Genomic DNA, 15,038 nt, shown 5'->3' on the forward strand with positions numbered 1-15,038 from the left:
TCCTGGGTTGCTTGTGTTCCTGTTCAGGGAGTACCTGGCTTGGCAGTTCAGGCTGTACTGTTCCCATTAGAGCAGAGTCAAGACTGATTTAAATATGACTGGTCCAAACTGAGATGGCATGGTGTGCAAAATAAAGATTAATTGGGACACGGCCTGAGTAATTACCAGTGGCTGAGATTACTTCAAGCATTCCATTCATCAATGTTTTGTATACAATGAGGATAGGTTGTCTTGCAGCTATGTAAGGTTGGTTGGAAAACATCAGGTCTAACTTATTTCTGGTGTTGTGTGTAGGGGCCGAGACAAGTTGTTTTGAACTGATGGCTTGCATACCTCCACCAAAGCTAGCCCATTTGCATCAAATCAGAAAAAAAATATGAATATTAAAATCCCCATAAATGACAATTGTGGCACATTTTAACATGTTAGGGATAAGTGATTCCAATAAAGAGATGATGAATAATGAAAGGGGGCCCGTAGGCCAGAATATGATGGCTACGGAAAATAAGCAGGAGGGTCTGATTTTTATTGTGAATTTATGACTTCTGCCTGAGGCAGGCTGATTTTATTCAAAATGAAGCATTTGAACTTAGAACAGAAAGGACAGCGGACCCCCCCACACACAAAGTGGGCGGCCTAGATGAACGATGGAATATCTAGTGGGAATAGCTGTGGCTAAGTCCAGTATGGCGGCGCTATACAGCTACGTTTAAGTGAGAAAATAAAATTCTGTATTATATGTGGAAATAAAGTAAAACATTTTAAGTCTGTGCTTAGGTAAGGAGGACACATTGGTGAGGTACCCTTTCAGAAAGTTATTACAGGGTGTACTGTAGATCTCTGCAACTGCAGGTCTGTGTGTGGGGTTAAAGCAATAATTACTGATAGAGCATATGTCTTGCCCTAGATGTGATAACATTTGTAGGGGGAAAACACCTTTGAGGGTGCCAAGGCTAAGATGTTCTTAGGGGGTTCTTGGTGGATGAAATCAGGACCAGGGGTCTTGGAGTTGGGTGCGAAAAGTCATGAATTGGTGGAGACAGATTTGACTTTAGGGTGCCTTCAGAGTGCCATAGGTGTGCCCACTTCATAAACGCACAGTCACATCAATTTTGTAGGTGGTCATGGCCTGAAGAGCAACTAGAGCACATTGCGCTCAAGTAGGAAGAAAACATTCTGGGGCAAGAATGTATGTAACGCAATGCAGCAAAGGCAAGTTGCAGTGCTGCATGAATGTGAAAGAGCCATAAAGTGCCATATCTTCAGAGATATTATGCCCTTCAGCTCTCTCCCTGTACTTGTGCATGTGAAGCTGCTAAGCACAAAATGCAAGCATCACTGCTCTACGGTGCCAGGGTGCCTGCACTGTGGTTAGGATTGTTTTTCTGCAGGAAGGCACATCTCCCTGCACTCAAATAATCCAAAGAGGAAGTAACAAGGAGGAATAAATACTTCTTGTTATGGCTGTCTCAATTTGGTGCCCCATTTTGGTGCAAACCCGAATTTACAAGTCTTTGTAAATCTGGGTGTGCAGCAAAATACATGGGTGGACGCATGGCAACACCTATGCTCCACTCATGTAACAATTACCCAACACAAAATAATGCAAGGCAGTGCTATGCACTGTGTTGCGTTCCTTTGCATTTTCTAAACCACCCAAAGCCATGCAAAGTGACTTTGTGTGGCTTAGTAAATGTCAAAAATGATTTTGCAACCCAAATGTGACACAACCCTGATGCTAAATCATAGTAAACTTACCCTTATGTTTTGGAACACAGGAAGGGGTTAATAAAATGAGAAATGGAGCCTAGCAGCTGCTGTGCCTGACAGACATGCTCCCTTGTCTGTGGCACTACATGGAAAAACACAAAGTTAAAATGGCAGTGCGAAACATTAAAGCATAAAATAAGGGTAAAAGATTTTCTAAAGTCTCAAATTGTCATTGGTTACCAGCAGGAGCCAGGCCCCTCCTTAAAACATACAAGGAAATGAAAGTAGGGCTGATGCCCCTTCAGGTGGTTTCCTGTTAATGTGTGAGGCCATAAAAATGGCCCCTTGAGGCCAAGTAAAACTGTAGCTAAAGTTGACAACCAGATGTGCCAGTTTTGAAGTTTATTTTGTTAGAAGGCCACGGCCCAAGGGGCAACTAGATGGGGTAATGTTCAGGTAGCACGAAAACAATGTTTAATAAATCAGAGAGGGAGGGATAAATAAAACCAAAACTGAAACAAAGCAGCTCTTGAATTTTGGACCTGGAATTACCAGTCCTACAGGGATCAGAAATTCTGGGATTCAGAATTACTGCATTTAAAGCCCAAATATGAATTGCACAGTGCACCTGTGCCAAAATTCCAGGGCTGGGACTCATTGATTACGGCCAGTAATTGCACAATTCATTTATGTTATTTTGCCCCCCTGAATAAGGAGTTATCATGCGGACCAAAAATTACCAAGATTTTTCCCTCATTGTTACGAAGTCTGGTGTGTAACCATTTAATTGTATCTTACTTGGACTCAGTGTTCAGACTCTGGCAAATCTCTGCACCAAACCCACCCCAAGCATCAAACCTCCACTGCACAAGACCTTCAGTCATACATAGGACACATCTGACACAGGCGTTAACCTATGGCCAGGGCCTGTAGCCACCCCTTCACAGGCGGCCACCCCCCACCATGCACAGCATTTGGACATACACAGAGGGAGTTGTTTATTTGCAAGGCCTAGTGTTGACCCAGACCTTGTATCCAACACATAATAGAGTTTGGAGGGGGAGCTTGCTCTATGGGTAGACCCTGCATTCAACCCTCCACATATGGCCAATCTTGCTGTGCATGACCTTTGGCCCACCCTTCCATGACCACCTAGCACCTCACTTGCTCAGTCTTCAGCCCTTCCTAGCCTGACCAAAGGGTCTAATGTTAAATGATATTCAACCGCCAGCTCTCCCAAAGTGATCTACCCATCCTTTGGGCGAATACAATTAAAAAGACAATGCCAGCCATCATAATTGCTTCACTTTGCAATATCCCATTTCTTTTGCATCGTTCAAAAGCTCACATGGAAGTTTATAAATATTCCAACCATCTATTTAGTAATTTAATCAATGCTGTTATTGAAATATTATTGGTGATGTGTCAATGACGTCATTTAACATATCAGGAGTGAAGTGAACATGTGAGGTCACAAGCAGTGCATGTTGAGGGTAAAAGTTATAGTGAGGTCACCAAACTATAACTGGCCAATTTCAGTGTTTTATAGGCTTATAACATGAGCTTGAGTCTCAGTCCAACACTATCACATCACATGTTGTTTTATCTGTGAATATACGTGTGAGTATGCTTAAAATGTTTCAATCTGACATTATATCTATGTGTGCATAGATATATACACAAATGCTAGACTTAAACAATTTAAGAAAAAAGCACTGCTATTGCAATTAAAGGTGGATAGACAAATTGCAATGTGCAATGTGTTTTTTTCTGTGAATTGTACATGCAGCAGCTGTGATGATGGGGAACAAGGGGGCCAGGTTAAAAAGAGCTGGTGCTCTCCTTGTGCCCCACCACCAGCCCACCCCCCCTATAGAGAAGCTGCTTCTACAGAAACTTAATACGTGCTGCACTTACCTCTTCCATTTCAAAAGAATCTGTAGGGTGGTCATGCAATCCCGAAGCACGTTTAAGTGTTTTGGTCAGGATCATTGTAGAATTCTTCCGCCCTCTGTCTTTTAATGAACTCTCCTTTGAAACGTGAGAGGGTTTCAGGGAAGCGTGCACAGGAAGGGGGGCCCTGCCCTTTGGAGCTCTTACAAGTGGAGAAGAAAAGTCTGTATTGTCCTCACTGCAAACCTGCTCCTCAGTGAGCAGATCTAGACAATTTTCAGTGAGTCTCTTCTTTGTCCTCCTTGCTGGTTTCCCTCTGTCTGCTTTACCAGCATTGGGAGATGCTTCCTCTGGATCTTTGACAAAGTCTTGCCTTCCTGTACCTATTACGCTCTCCTGAATGAGGGTCTGTTGGCGGGAAGCCCTCCTGAGTAGCTGGCAGACCCTTCTCCTTTTTACAAGTTTAGTTTCTTCGGAGTCCTCCACAACAGGCTTGGCTTGAACTGTGTCACACAGTGAAGTGAAGGCACTGGTCACCTGGTCCAAGACCTCCAACTGTCGAAAGCGCCCTGCATTAGTGATGGAAAAAGGGATTCGTTTAAGCAAAGATAAGCACATATGCAGATTTGTTTTTTATTGTGCAATCTGAGGCACTATACACCCATAAGTAGATAAACCAGTCTGTTGCAACCTGAGAAAATGAATTTACATTTTTTTGCTGTGGTTTTCTGTGTTAATTATGAAGCATATCTATTGGTCATTTTTCAATATTGTTTAATTATCTAGGTAGAAAGATCAAAACGCCAAATATCTACGTAGCTCATGCACCATTTGTTTTTATCACAGCGGGTTGCCTAAACATTTCAGCCTAGATTTACTTAGGTTGAAGGAGAACTTGGTAATCGCTGAACCATTTTGTGCTACCCTCATGCTGTGGATTAAGCATTTTCCTGCTTGTAAAACTCAAATCTATACATCAAGAGTCAGTGAAGACATCTTATGCCCTGGTCAGCAACAGACTGAAAGAGTTCTAACTAAAGCTGGTCTTCATTAGCCAACACCTAGTAATATACAATCAGGTTTTAAGAATGATCAATAAATATGCAAAGAATCTCTAATAGAAGATATCATATGTCATTTTTTTCACAAATATATTTAATGAGTATATCTGAAAATCCAACTCAATTTCACTATTCAGTGACTCCCTGAGCCCATCCATAGCTTTAACCAGTTGATTACACATGCACATGTTCTTGTGCAAATGAGTAGGCAAAGACTTTGGGCTAGATGTACGACCAACAAAATTGTACCTGCAAATTGCTACTCTTTTGAGAGTCACAATTTGCTATTTACAACAGTGTGTTTAACACTGTTTGCGATTCCCAATGGGGTCGCAAATTGCAAGGCTCATTAATATTAATGAGCCTCTCGCAATTTGCGAGCCCATTGGGAATGACTGGGCCCTCCCAGGTATGGTGGCCTGCTGGGCTCACAAGACAACCATGTCTGGGACTGCTTTTAAATAAAGCAGTTAAAAAAACAAAATGCAGCCTGTTTTCCTTAGAGAACCACTGCCTCAAAGGACCACTGCCTGCCCTTAAAAAATATTTTTACAGCGAGTCACAAAAGCGGAAGGGGTCCCCTGTGGACCACTTCCAAATTGCGATTGCATTACCACCCTCTTCAAGAGGGTGGTAATTTGCAAGTGTTGCGGTCGCAAAACATTCATACATGTGTTAGAGAGTCACGATGCGCAAATGGATCGCAAACCCGTTTGCGGATACAATTTTATTTCGTGCATCTGGCCCTTTGTCTTAAAAAAATTATAGTAAAGAATTTGATTTTCCACTCGAGGAGATTAAGAACATAAGAAATTCGTAAAGAGCATTTTAAAAGTCCTCTTGTGTAGTCTAGAAATCTGAATACTCCAGATACTGATGCCTTTTATTGCACTAACTGAAAATACTCCGAAAGCATGTGCATTGTACCAGGTTAGCAAAGTCCCACATACTTCTCTAGATGGCATTGGTATGTATGAGGTGGTATGTATTGGTGAATATGAGAAATGGAAGATAGCATTAGTGAAGCAGGGAGAAAATAAATCCAGAAAAAATATTAGGAAAACAAAAATATTTAAGAGATAGAAAGTGAAACAAAGAGTTAAGGTACGTGTACCAACACAATATGATTGTAAGGAAATACATTTGTGATATTCTTTCAAAATAACTTAGTGAAAATCAAAAATGGGAAACGACAAGCAGAGAGTATGGGAACCAGACTGTCTGAAGCTTATTATTAAATCATAACATTTGATCTATTTAAAGTTGTTAAAAATTCTGTCTAACGTTATAATGAAATAAAGTGATAGTCGGTCATTAAATTAACATGTCTGTGACAAAATTCTGTGTTACAATGAGTTACTTTTCATATCCCTGGTTGGGCAACTGACTGTTGTCTATGTAAGGATGATTCATCTGGTTTTGTTAAGTTGGGACTTTCTGCTGAAGTATAAATGGTTTTAGCTGATAGTTGTAGAAGACCACTGTTATTGGTTCTGTGGATTTTGTAGTTTTCTAAAAAGTTTAAATATTTGGGCCTCATCCGCTGCTGATGTCCTCGGATATTAGAAAAGAGGCTGGAGCCTTTGTGTTGGACTTTTTTTTAATGCACTTTGACATGACACACATTTTGTACTCCTGAATTATGACAAGGTGCTCCATAAATTGTGCGGGAGATTCATCCATGTAAATGAGGGGAGACTCACCGCTGGAGGTGGCCCACACAGGAGGGGGTGCTCCTAGTTGGTGCCATTTAAGAGGTGACAGAATTGCCCTAACAACCCCATGGGTAAACCTCTACATGGAGAGTACAGACTGTGTAGCAAGAGCATCTCTTTAAGCATCTGTGCATTTACATCTTAAATTCCAATTTATTATGGGGACATTCGTGGCATTTTTTAAAGTAAGTGCAATCTCTGATGGTACCTCGTACGCATACTAGCAATAACAACATTAATAATAATAATAAAAAATATACTAATAATGATCATAATAATCATAATAAAAATATATGCAATATGTCTTTATTGCATTTGTTAAAATCATAGAAAAGGTAGATAGAAACTAAAAATAATAATACCGCCCAAAAAAAGAAACTTTAAATAGTTATAAGAATAAACATAAAGGCTGCCCAGACTTTCCAGCTAAATTCCAATGAGTTACTTCTTAGGGCCTGATTATGATCGCACTCAGAAGGGCTACGAACGGGATCTGTAGCTAGCGAGTCCAATTTGTAGCCCCGGTTTCCGAACGACTTGTACCGCGTTATGAGCGAGCAGGTACAATGTGAATATCGCCTCGCACTCTGAGCGACTCTTACCCGTCAGCGAAGCCCTCCAGACGACTACAACCTGGTCGACTCTTGCAGCACAATGGGTTCGATTTCCGAGCAACCAAGTACGATTCACACGTCGAGCAGCCGGATCGAGTCGGAGCCTCTGACTCAAAAAAACTCCAGGAAGTGGACTTCGTGGGGGCCGTAGCGTGAACCCCTTCGCCCGTAGCCTTACAAGTCAGTCACGGGGGGACCTAAGGGTCCTCCCGACACATGCATGCATGGTGCAGAAGGCACCGAGGCGTCCACGCGACAGGGGGCACCCTTTTCCGTGACATACCTTTTTACTGTATAGAATCCTAAGTACGCAATGTACAACAGGCTCCCATAGACTTCAATGGGACTCCGAGCGACCCTAGTCGGTGAGGCAGTACTTGCATCATACTAGGTCGCTCGGAGCCCCGGAGCACGACACGCTTGGAAAGCCCTCCGGATCTGAGTCGTACGGAGGGCTTTCCGAGCGAGATCGTAATCGGGCCCTTAGTCATTACTGAGAATTTAATAATTTTAAAAATTTACAAAAACCCTAGGAATATCCTCAGAAAAGTAGAAACGACCCAACTTTTGGCAAGTAGCAATGGTAAACTGCATAAATATACCTTTCTAGTTCAAAGGGTTTAAACAAAATGCAATACATGTAAAATTGATTCACTTTTATAAGAACAGACGGTAGAAGAGCCGGATTCGTTAGAAAATGTCTGGCAGTGTTGTTAAAACTTAGCAAATAGATATTAACAACTGAACAATTTAAAACCTTTTACTGTGGTGCTGAGAAATATATAAATCAGCTTGGGAAGAGGGAGGAGCATCAAACAATAGCTTTCGTATATCAATATCTAGAAATAGCCAAAAAGTCATAATAACAATATCATAAATAAGTAAATACTGTAGTAACAATATAATACGGAAGGCAAGAGAATCATTAATAGAGGCCAAGAGGTGTGAGGGATTGCAGCATCAGTAAGATAAGTAGTGAGAGGTGACCATAGAATATCTTGTACAACAGACAATGGAAAAGAATGTAGATTACTTTTAGCAGGTCTATGATTAAGACATGCTACATTTGTTGAATGTTGAGATCTTCTGTAGAGTTCCAGTTGGATGTAATCACCTGTAAACCAATTGCTAATAAAATCAGACAAAGTTTTTCACACACCCAGTAAGCCCAGTCTGACTGTTGGTGGTGAATTTGGTAAAAACTAAATGTTACAAAGCTTGAGAGGCCAGAAATTTAGTGAGTGAGTGTATGGCCTGGCCACACATCTTAATCAAATCCTCACCCGCAATCTTCACATGTTTATTCAATGAAAAATATCCATTGCCAGACTCTTCTGCCCTGTCACCCAAGTGGCTTCCTGACCAGTCATTCCATATGAACCTTTTTATCTGAGCAAGCTGTTTAAATAGCCACCATACTGATTGTTAAACATTTGTAAATGGGTAAACCCCAGACTTGCACAGTCTAGCATGATAGAGAGAGAAAACAGTAACTCCAGAAGATGGTTTAAGAATGAAACAGCCAGGATTTTAAGGATTTCCTGAAGTTATTAGGTTCAAGGATGAGTCGTATCTTAAGTGGTACACTGTTCCAGTGCCTTGCTGCTACATGGAAGAATGCTTGCCTCCCGGGTCTGGAGGGGCTTCATAAGGGCATGATTAGAGGATCTTAATGCACTTGTTGGCTGATAACCTATTATTCTAATGATAAAATAAACAGGTTTTGATCTACAGAAGGCCAGATGAGCATGACAGAGCAACTTGAAGACTGGCCTCTGGCGCACTGGCCACCAGTGAAATGTTTTTTAGAGTTGGATTGATGGTGATCTCTTTGGAAGATTGCAAACTAGTCTGGCTGCACCATTATGAATAACATAAATGATAAAACAGAGTCTGGCATGCTTACCTACAAAGCATTTCCATAGACCAGGTGACTGATAATAAGAGCCTGAATGATAGTATGGCAGCAATATATTGGCAAGCAGCTAAATATCTTATGTAAAATACGGGGAATAGCATAGCAGATGCCACACTCAGCTGTTACCTGTTCTGGGTCGAAAGGTTTCTGGTTCAGGAAGGACCTTCATTAGCAATTCAGGCTGGACTGTACCCTTTGGAGCAGGGTCAAGACTGATTTGCAAATGGGTGGGTCTAAACTGAGGTGGCATGGTGTGCACAATTAAAATGGACTGCGATGTGGTTTGAGTAATTACCAGTGGCTGAGATTAATTTAAGCATTTCATCCATCGCTTTTTGGTATACTTTAGTATCTTATATACAAAGCATTGCCATAGTGCAGGCGACACATAATAAGAGCCTGGATGACAGTGTTGCGCCAATGCATTGAAAACCAGCTAAAGATCTTATTCAAAAGACGGAGAATAGCATAGCAGATGCCACACACCACTGTTACCTGTTCGTTCATAGACAGATCATTGTCTATGATAATGCCTAATTCCTGGGGGAAATCTTGGGGATAGGAGCAAGGCCAAGATTGGCAGGAAAACATAAACTGGACCAGATGGATTCTGTCTTGCTGAATAGAATCACCTTGGTCTTGTCTTTATCCAGGTTTAAGCAATGATCTTGCATCCAGACTGACACTTCTGCAAGGCACTCCACAAGATATTGTCTTGTGGTTTCAACATTTTCAGCAATCAACACTATTAGCTAGGCGTCATCTGCATAAGAAAGAATTTTGAAATCTTTCAATTGAACAATAGGTTCCAGACGTGCCATATACTTATAATAAATAGTGCCGAAATCAGAGATCAGCCATGGAGAACACCACAAGTAACTAATGTGGGCTCTGATCTAAACAGGGGGAGGTGAATCGAATGTGTGCGGCCAACTAAAAATGATTGGAACCATTTAAGAGCTTTTCAATACAGTCCAATCTCATGCAGACATTCTAACAGTGCATGGTGAGAAACCATGTTGTACGCTGCCGACCGGTCAAGAAAACATTACGCTGTTGATTTAGCCTCATCTACCAATGTTATCAATTACCTCCATGAGTGGTTTCCGTACTATGGCTCGCTTTGCCCCTGCTTGTGTAATGTCAAGCAAACCATGCTCCTTCAGGTTTTGGAAGAGCTGGAGATTTATTTGTTTTTCAAAAACCTTAGTCAAGCCATTTCTTGATTAATTAAAAGATTGAATCGGAAGAATGTTTATTCTCCTGGATCCTGTGCATAAAATAATCTCTGAGAGCTTGGCATATTAATTTATGATAACTGTGAAGTTTAGCTTTAAAATGATTTCTATTCACAAAATTTTCAGTTTTTGCCACCTTCTTTCCAGCCGTTTGCCCTTGTTTGCAACTACATTGCTTTGGGGAGTACTAATATGCTGTTGTAGAGAGCAGCCACGGTCCATGCAGGTAACTGCGGTGGGGCTGTGTAAGGGGGGATTCTGAGGGACGATGCAGAGGGAAAATTAATTATTTATTTGCTTTTCCCTCTGCATCATCCCTCAAAATCCCCCGCCTCACCGCTGTTACCTGCATGGACCGTGGCTGGTAGAGCACCTAGGTACCTTGCTAGTCCTAGGGAATAAATTGTCAATAGCCTTTTTCATGGCAGACTTGAATTGGGCAGTTGCTATATTAGCATTTATTTTGGGAGTAAGAAAAGAGAAATGAAGTTCCTTTGTGAGGTTCTCATTCGAAATGTTTTTCCAGGTCCTATACTTGGAGGTACTGACTCTAGTATTAGGAGAAGGTATCCGCTCGAATACAAATTAAATTAAAAGTCTAACAAATAGTGATCCAAGCAGAGTAAAGGTGAGGGGGAAGGAACTCTTAAAGATTTCATAGTGGTAAAAATTAGGCCCAGAATATGGCCAGCTATATTAAATAAATTTGAATTAAATAAAGTGCTGACAAATCATCCTTTAATCTGGCAAAGACTGGGTCTGCAGCTTCACCAAAATGAATTTGAAATCGCCCACTAAGAGAAAATAATCACATTTAATTGCTTGAGAAGCTCTAGTTAGAAACAAACAAAAATTTTCATTGGGCCAGGTTCCTATATACCAAATCTCCTCCTACGGAAGCGAATTGTCCAAAGATATTTTTAAAAAACATTCATTCGCTATTCACCCGGGGAGTAGAGTCCAACATGTGGCACTTAAGCCTTTCTTCATAGATCAAGGTAATCCGGCCCACCACTGTGTCCTTTCGATCTGTCTTAATAATGGTATAGTTTTTGGGTAGAGCCGTAAATACATGCGGGTTTGTAGTCGAGTTGAGCCATGTTTCCGTAACACAGCATAAATCTCGTCCCTCACTGTGTGTCACATCTCAGATTTGAGTACAATGCTTAGGTAAGGATATGGCAATTAAATATATGCCAGGGGCGTAACACAGACCCCCGCATCCCCCGTGATGCTGGGGGCCCGAGATGCAGGGGCACAGTACTTATGCCTGAGCGGGGGCCCCTCCGTGTATATTGCAGGGGGGCCTCTTGAACTTTCGTTACGCCACTGATATATGCACTTTACTCTGTTGTTGACTGAGGTGCTGATAGGCAAGGGTTGGGTTATACATATGTTGTTCTGTTTAGCCCAGACTAGGGTACAATCCAGAGTGCACTCCCAATAACAGTTTAAACAAGTGAAAGGGCCAACTATAGCTGACTAGCCCAAAGTACCACAATTATGGTTACTCTCAACTTCTTTTTTTATAGTGCTAGAAGTTGCTGGGAGGCGTAATAAATCGTTACTTTTGATCCTGATGGTAAACATCCAGGGGTCTGCCGTCATCAAGTGGCGGACAGGCACAGATGGACTTGACTTTGGGGCGTCCGATGCACAAGGAATATTTGCCGTTAAGGGGACTACCTCTGGGTGGTAATTTCTCTGCACGTTTGGGCAAATATAAAAGTCAAAACAGAGTAAAAAAAAGGAAAAGATAGAAAAGTATAAAGTTAGAAGGCTTGCCTACAGGGAAACACAGCAGAGCAGCAATGTAGGCAGCTGCATGAGGTTCCCCTGTTGCGCTCTTACAAAGGTATACCCTGACTTGAACAGTTATTATCGCATGCCCTTGAAAGACTGATCCTAGTCAGACAGAACCTCGTGCAGCTGGGATAAAATGTAAATATACATTTTATAATAGGTTTTTTTTATCAATTATTGGTCAGATATTTTTAATTTGATTTAGAAATGGGTGGTGAAAGTAAATGTGAAAATCTTCTGATTCGTGACAGTGGTGGTAAATTTTCATTTTGCAGATTATCTGCAGATTATCTGCCCCTGTAGAATCCACTGGTAGAATTCCCACCAGCATATACATAGCATATACATAGCATTGCAATTTGTCTGAACGAAGGTGTAATATGGTCTGGATTTTTGTAGCACAGTACTGGGAGGTCCCTTCGGGTAGCCGGGCGCTCTAGAAATGACTAGACTAGACTACTGTGGGAGGGTGGTGACATTACTTTGAATTTATCCTTTTCTAAATCATCCCTTTATGGACCAACACCTACAATTCTGCATGCAAGAGAATAGTTTTACTTAACTGTTTCGAAGGACCGTCCAGTGTAGAGAAAAATAAATACAGTTCTGTCTACCCAGTACTGCATCACTAGCAATCACCAACATTACGGAATGTTCTTTTTTTTGATGATATTTGCCTAGGTTCTGAGAACTATTGTGACATCATTCACTGGGTCAACCAGTTGAAGTGAGGATGTTTTGCTACATTGCACACCAAAAGTATGTATTTATTGCATGATTTTTTGCCCCTTACACAGCAATTTAATTCATTATTACGGTCCTTCATCTCAGATGGGAACATGGCATGCATTTCAGTGTATTAACAGGTCACATTTAATGCAATTGAGAGCATAGAAACAACAGAAATTACTGACTGGATCTCAACCTAAAACAGCAGTTAAGAGCAGGGATGTGCAAAGATGCAAAGTTTTTTCTCATGACTATCAAACATTCCTCGCAAAACTAAGAAAAATGTGCAAAGACAAATCAGAGCTGGCTTTTGATTGCAAACTAAAGCTCTGCTTTCAATATCATATATCTGCTGTTTTCACCAGTTTGGACACAAGTGCAATTTGGCTTACGTGTCCTTCATGTTTGTTGAGTAAATCATGAGGAAAAGTCTCTAAAGGTATACAAGCACTTAGGGAACACAGATCATCAATCCCCAATTTACACGATTTGAGAACAGTAGATAATAGAATAAAAAGAAAAGTTACTTTATTATTTGGAAGATGTTTCATTGCTATGCTTAGATGTAGGAGAAGTGAAACCAAGAATCTCCATGAAATACTGGATTGCCAATTTTTATGAACTTTGCAAGCCAACGCCTTTGGAAAAAAATGGCTCACCTCTGTCTTTGTGGTCAACTGTACAAGTTTAAAGCTGAACCCATGGTAAAGCTACATTTAAACCTTTGAAAAACCTGCTCTACTTACATGTTTCTCACACTAGTAAATTGCATCTGTGTGCATCATATCCAGATAAGTGATACACTGAACACAGATCTGCTAACTGTCCCTGCAGGTGAATTTATTTTCACAGAGGACACCTTTTGGGCATGGATGATGTGCTTAAGTTTACAAAATGTATTGAGTCAGACCCTATGGCCACCTGGTATTGTGAAAGAGTTAAAGGGAGTTCCCTCGGTTACAGGTAACTTGCAGTTTGAAGGCCACACCTCTCTTAGGCCTCTATGCATGAATAGCAGATGGGACATGGGCTAATACTTTATAACTTGAGCTGATGCAACTTGGCTTCTTCTATAACTTGGTGACAAATTCCATTGTTATTTACCCATAGACAATACATTTCCACTGTTGGCCATTGTTGTACGTTGTCTATTAACATATTTTTATTAAACCCCGCGTCACTACAGTGACACAGAGTTTCAGAAGGTGGACACAGATACATCTTCTACAGATAAATTTGGTAGTTGTGTCTTGAAACATCAGGAAGAATCTTAGGAACCAGAGTTGAAATGATGTAGGTTGACTTGGTGGTATAGATGTGTTGGTTTAGGCATGTTAGTAGTAGAAGGGTGTAAGGCAGGATGCAATATTCCATTTCCTATAGTTGCTCATCTGCTACTCTCTCAACACATTAATTAGCAAAATTGTCACTGAAGATGTTTTAGTCGCTGTTACTTTAGTGTGGGTGTTGTGAAACATGCCATGCAAACAATCCAAACTAGCACTGTTCTAGCATTCCTATTGTGCGACATTGTATATAACAAACATATCTGTGGTGCCTTGGATAGTTATTGTGTTTCAGCTTCTCGGTGAGCACAAGGGTTCAATGAGGACTAGGGGCCAGATGTAGAAAGCTTTTTTCAGCACCCAAACAGCCCAATTCATGACCTGAAAAAAATAAAATTAAATGTACAAAGCCCTATTTGCGATTCGGTAAGCTACTACTGAATCACAAATTGGGTTTGCGAGTCCCTATTAGGAAGGGGCGTCCCTTCCCCATAATGAGTCGCAGGGGAATCTATGAATGTTTTGAGACCGGAATACGGCTGCAAAACATTCATACTTTACCAAATCCATGAAGGTGTTGGTAACCTATTAGCAAATGGGAAGGAGTTCCCAAGGGACCCCTTCCCCTTTGTGAATGTGGGTGCCAACATATTTAAGAGTAGGCAGTGGCCCCACGGACTACTGCTGTCTCTTAAAAAACTGAAAGGAAACTTTTCTTTTTTCTTTTTTAAATGCATCCCATTTTCCTTTAAGGAAAACAGGCTGTATTTCAAAATAAAAAAACTGCTTTATTCACAAAGCAGTCACAGACATGGTGGTCTGCTGACCCCTGAAGGCCACCATCCCTGGGAGTGCTAGCCATTCCCAATAGGTTTCAAATTGCGACCTGCCTTATGAATATTAATGAGGCAGGTCCCTTGCGAACCAATGGGAACAGCAAAAAGTGTAAACCACACTGTTGTACATAGCTGTTTGTGATTTCCTAATAGCGAATTGCTAAAATTCGCTTTTAGGAAATCACAAACAGAAGTCTATGTACATCTGGCACTAGCTAGCTAGTGATTTCTCAAG

General features: G+C 41.1%; 1 protein-coding gene across 3 annotated transcripts in view; it reads right to left on the reverse strand.

The window, feature by feature from the left end:
• The window catches only part of ITPRID1 (ITPR interacting domain containing 1), a 607,194-nt gene that overhangs the window by 132,425 nt on the left and 459,731 nt on the right, over nt 1-15,038 (reverse strand). For all 3 annotated transcript variants that reach the window (XM_085607528.1, XM_085607527.1, XM_085607529.1), the window contains one exon: nt 3,628-4,172. In XM_085607528.1, coding sequence (XP_085463654.1) covers nt 3,628-4,172 — 545 coding nt within the window. The remainder of the gene's footprint in view (nt 1-3,627; nt 4,173-15,038) is intronic.

This window comes from Triturus cristatus, chromosome 5_2, assembly GCF_964204655.1.
Source record: "Triturus cristatus chromosome 5_2, aTriCri1.1, whole genome shotgun sequence".
NCBI lineage: Eukaryota > Metazoa > Chordata > Amphibia > Caudata > Salamandridae > Triturus > Triturus cristatus.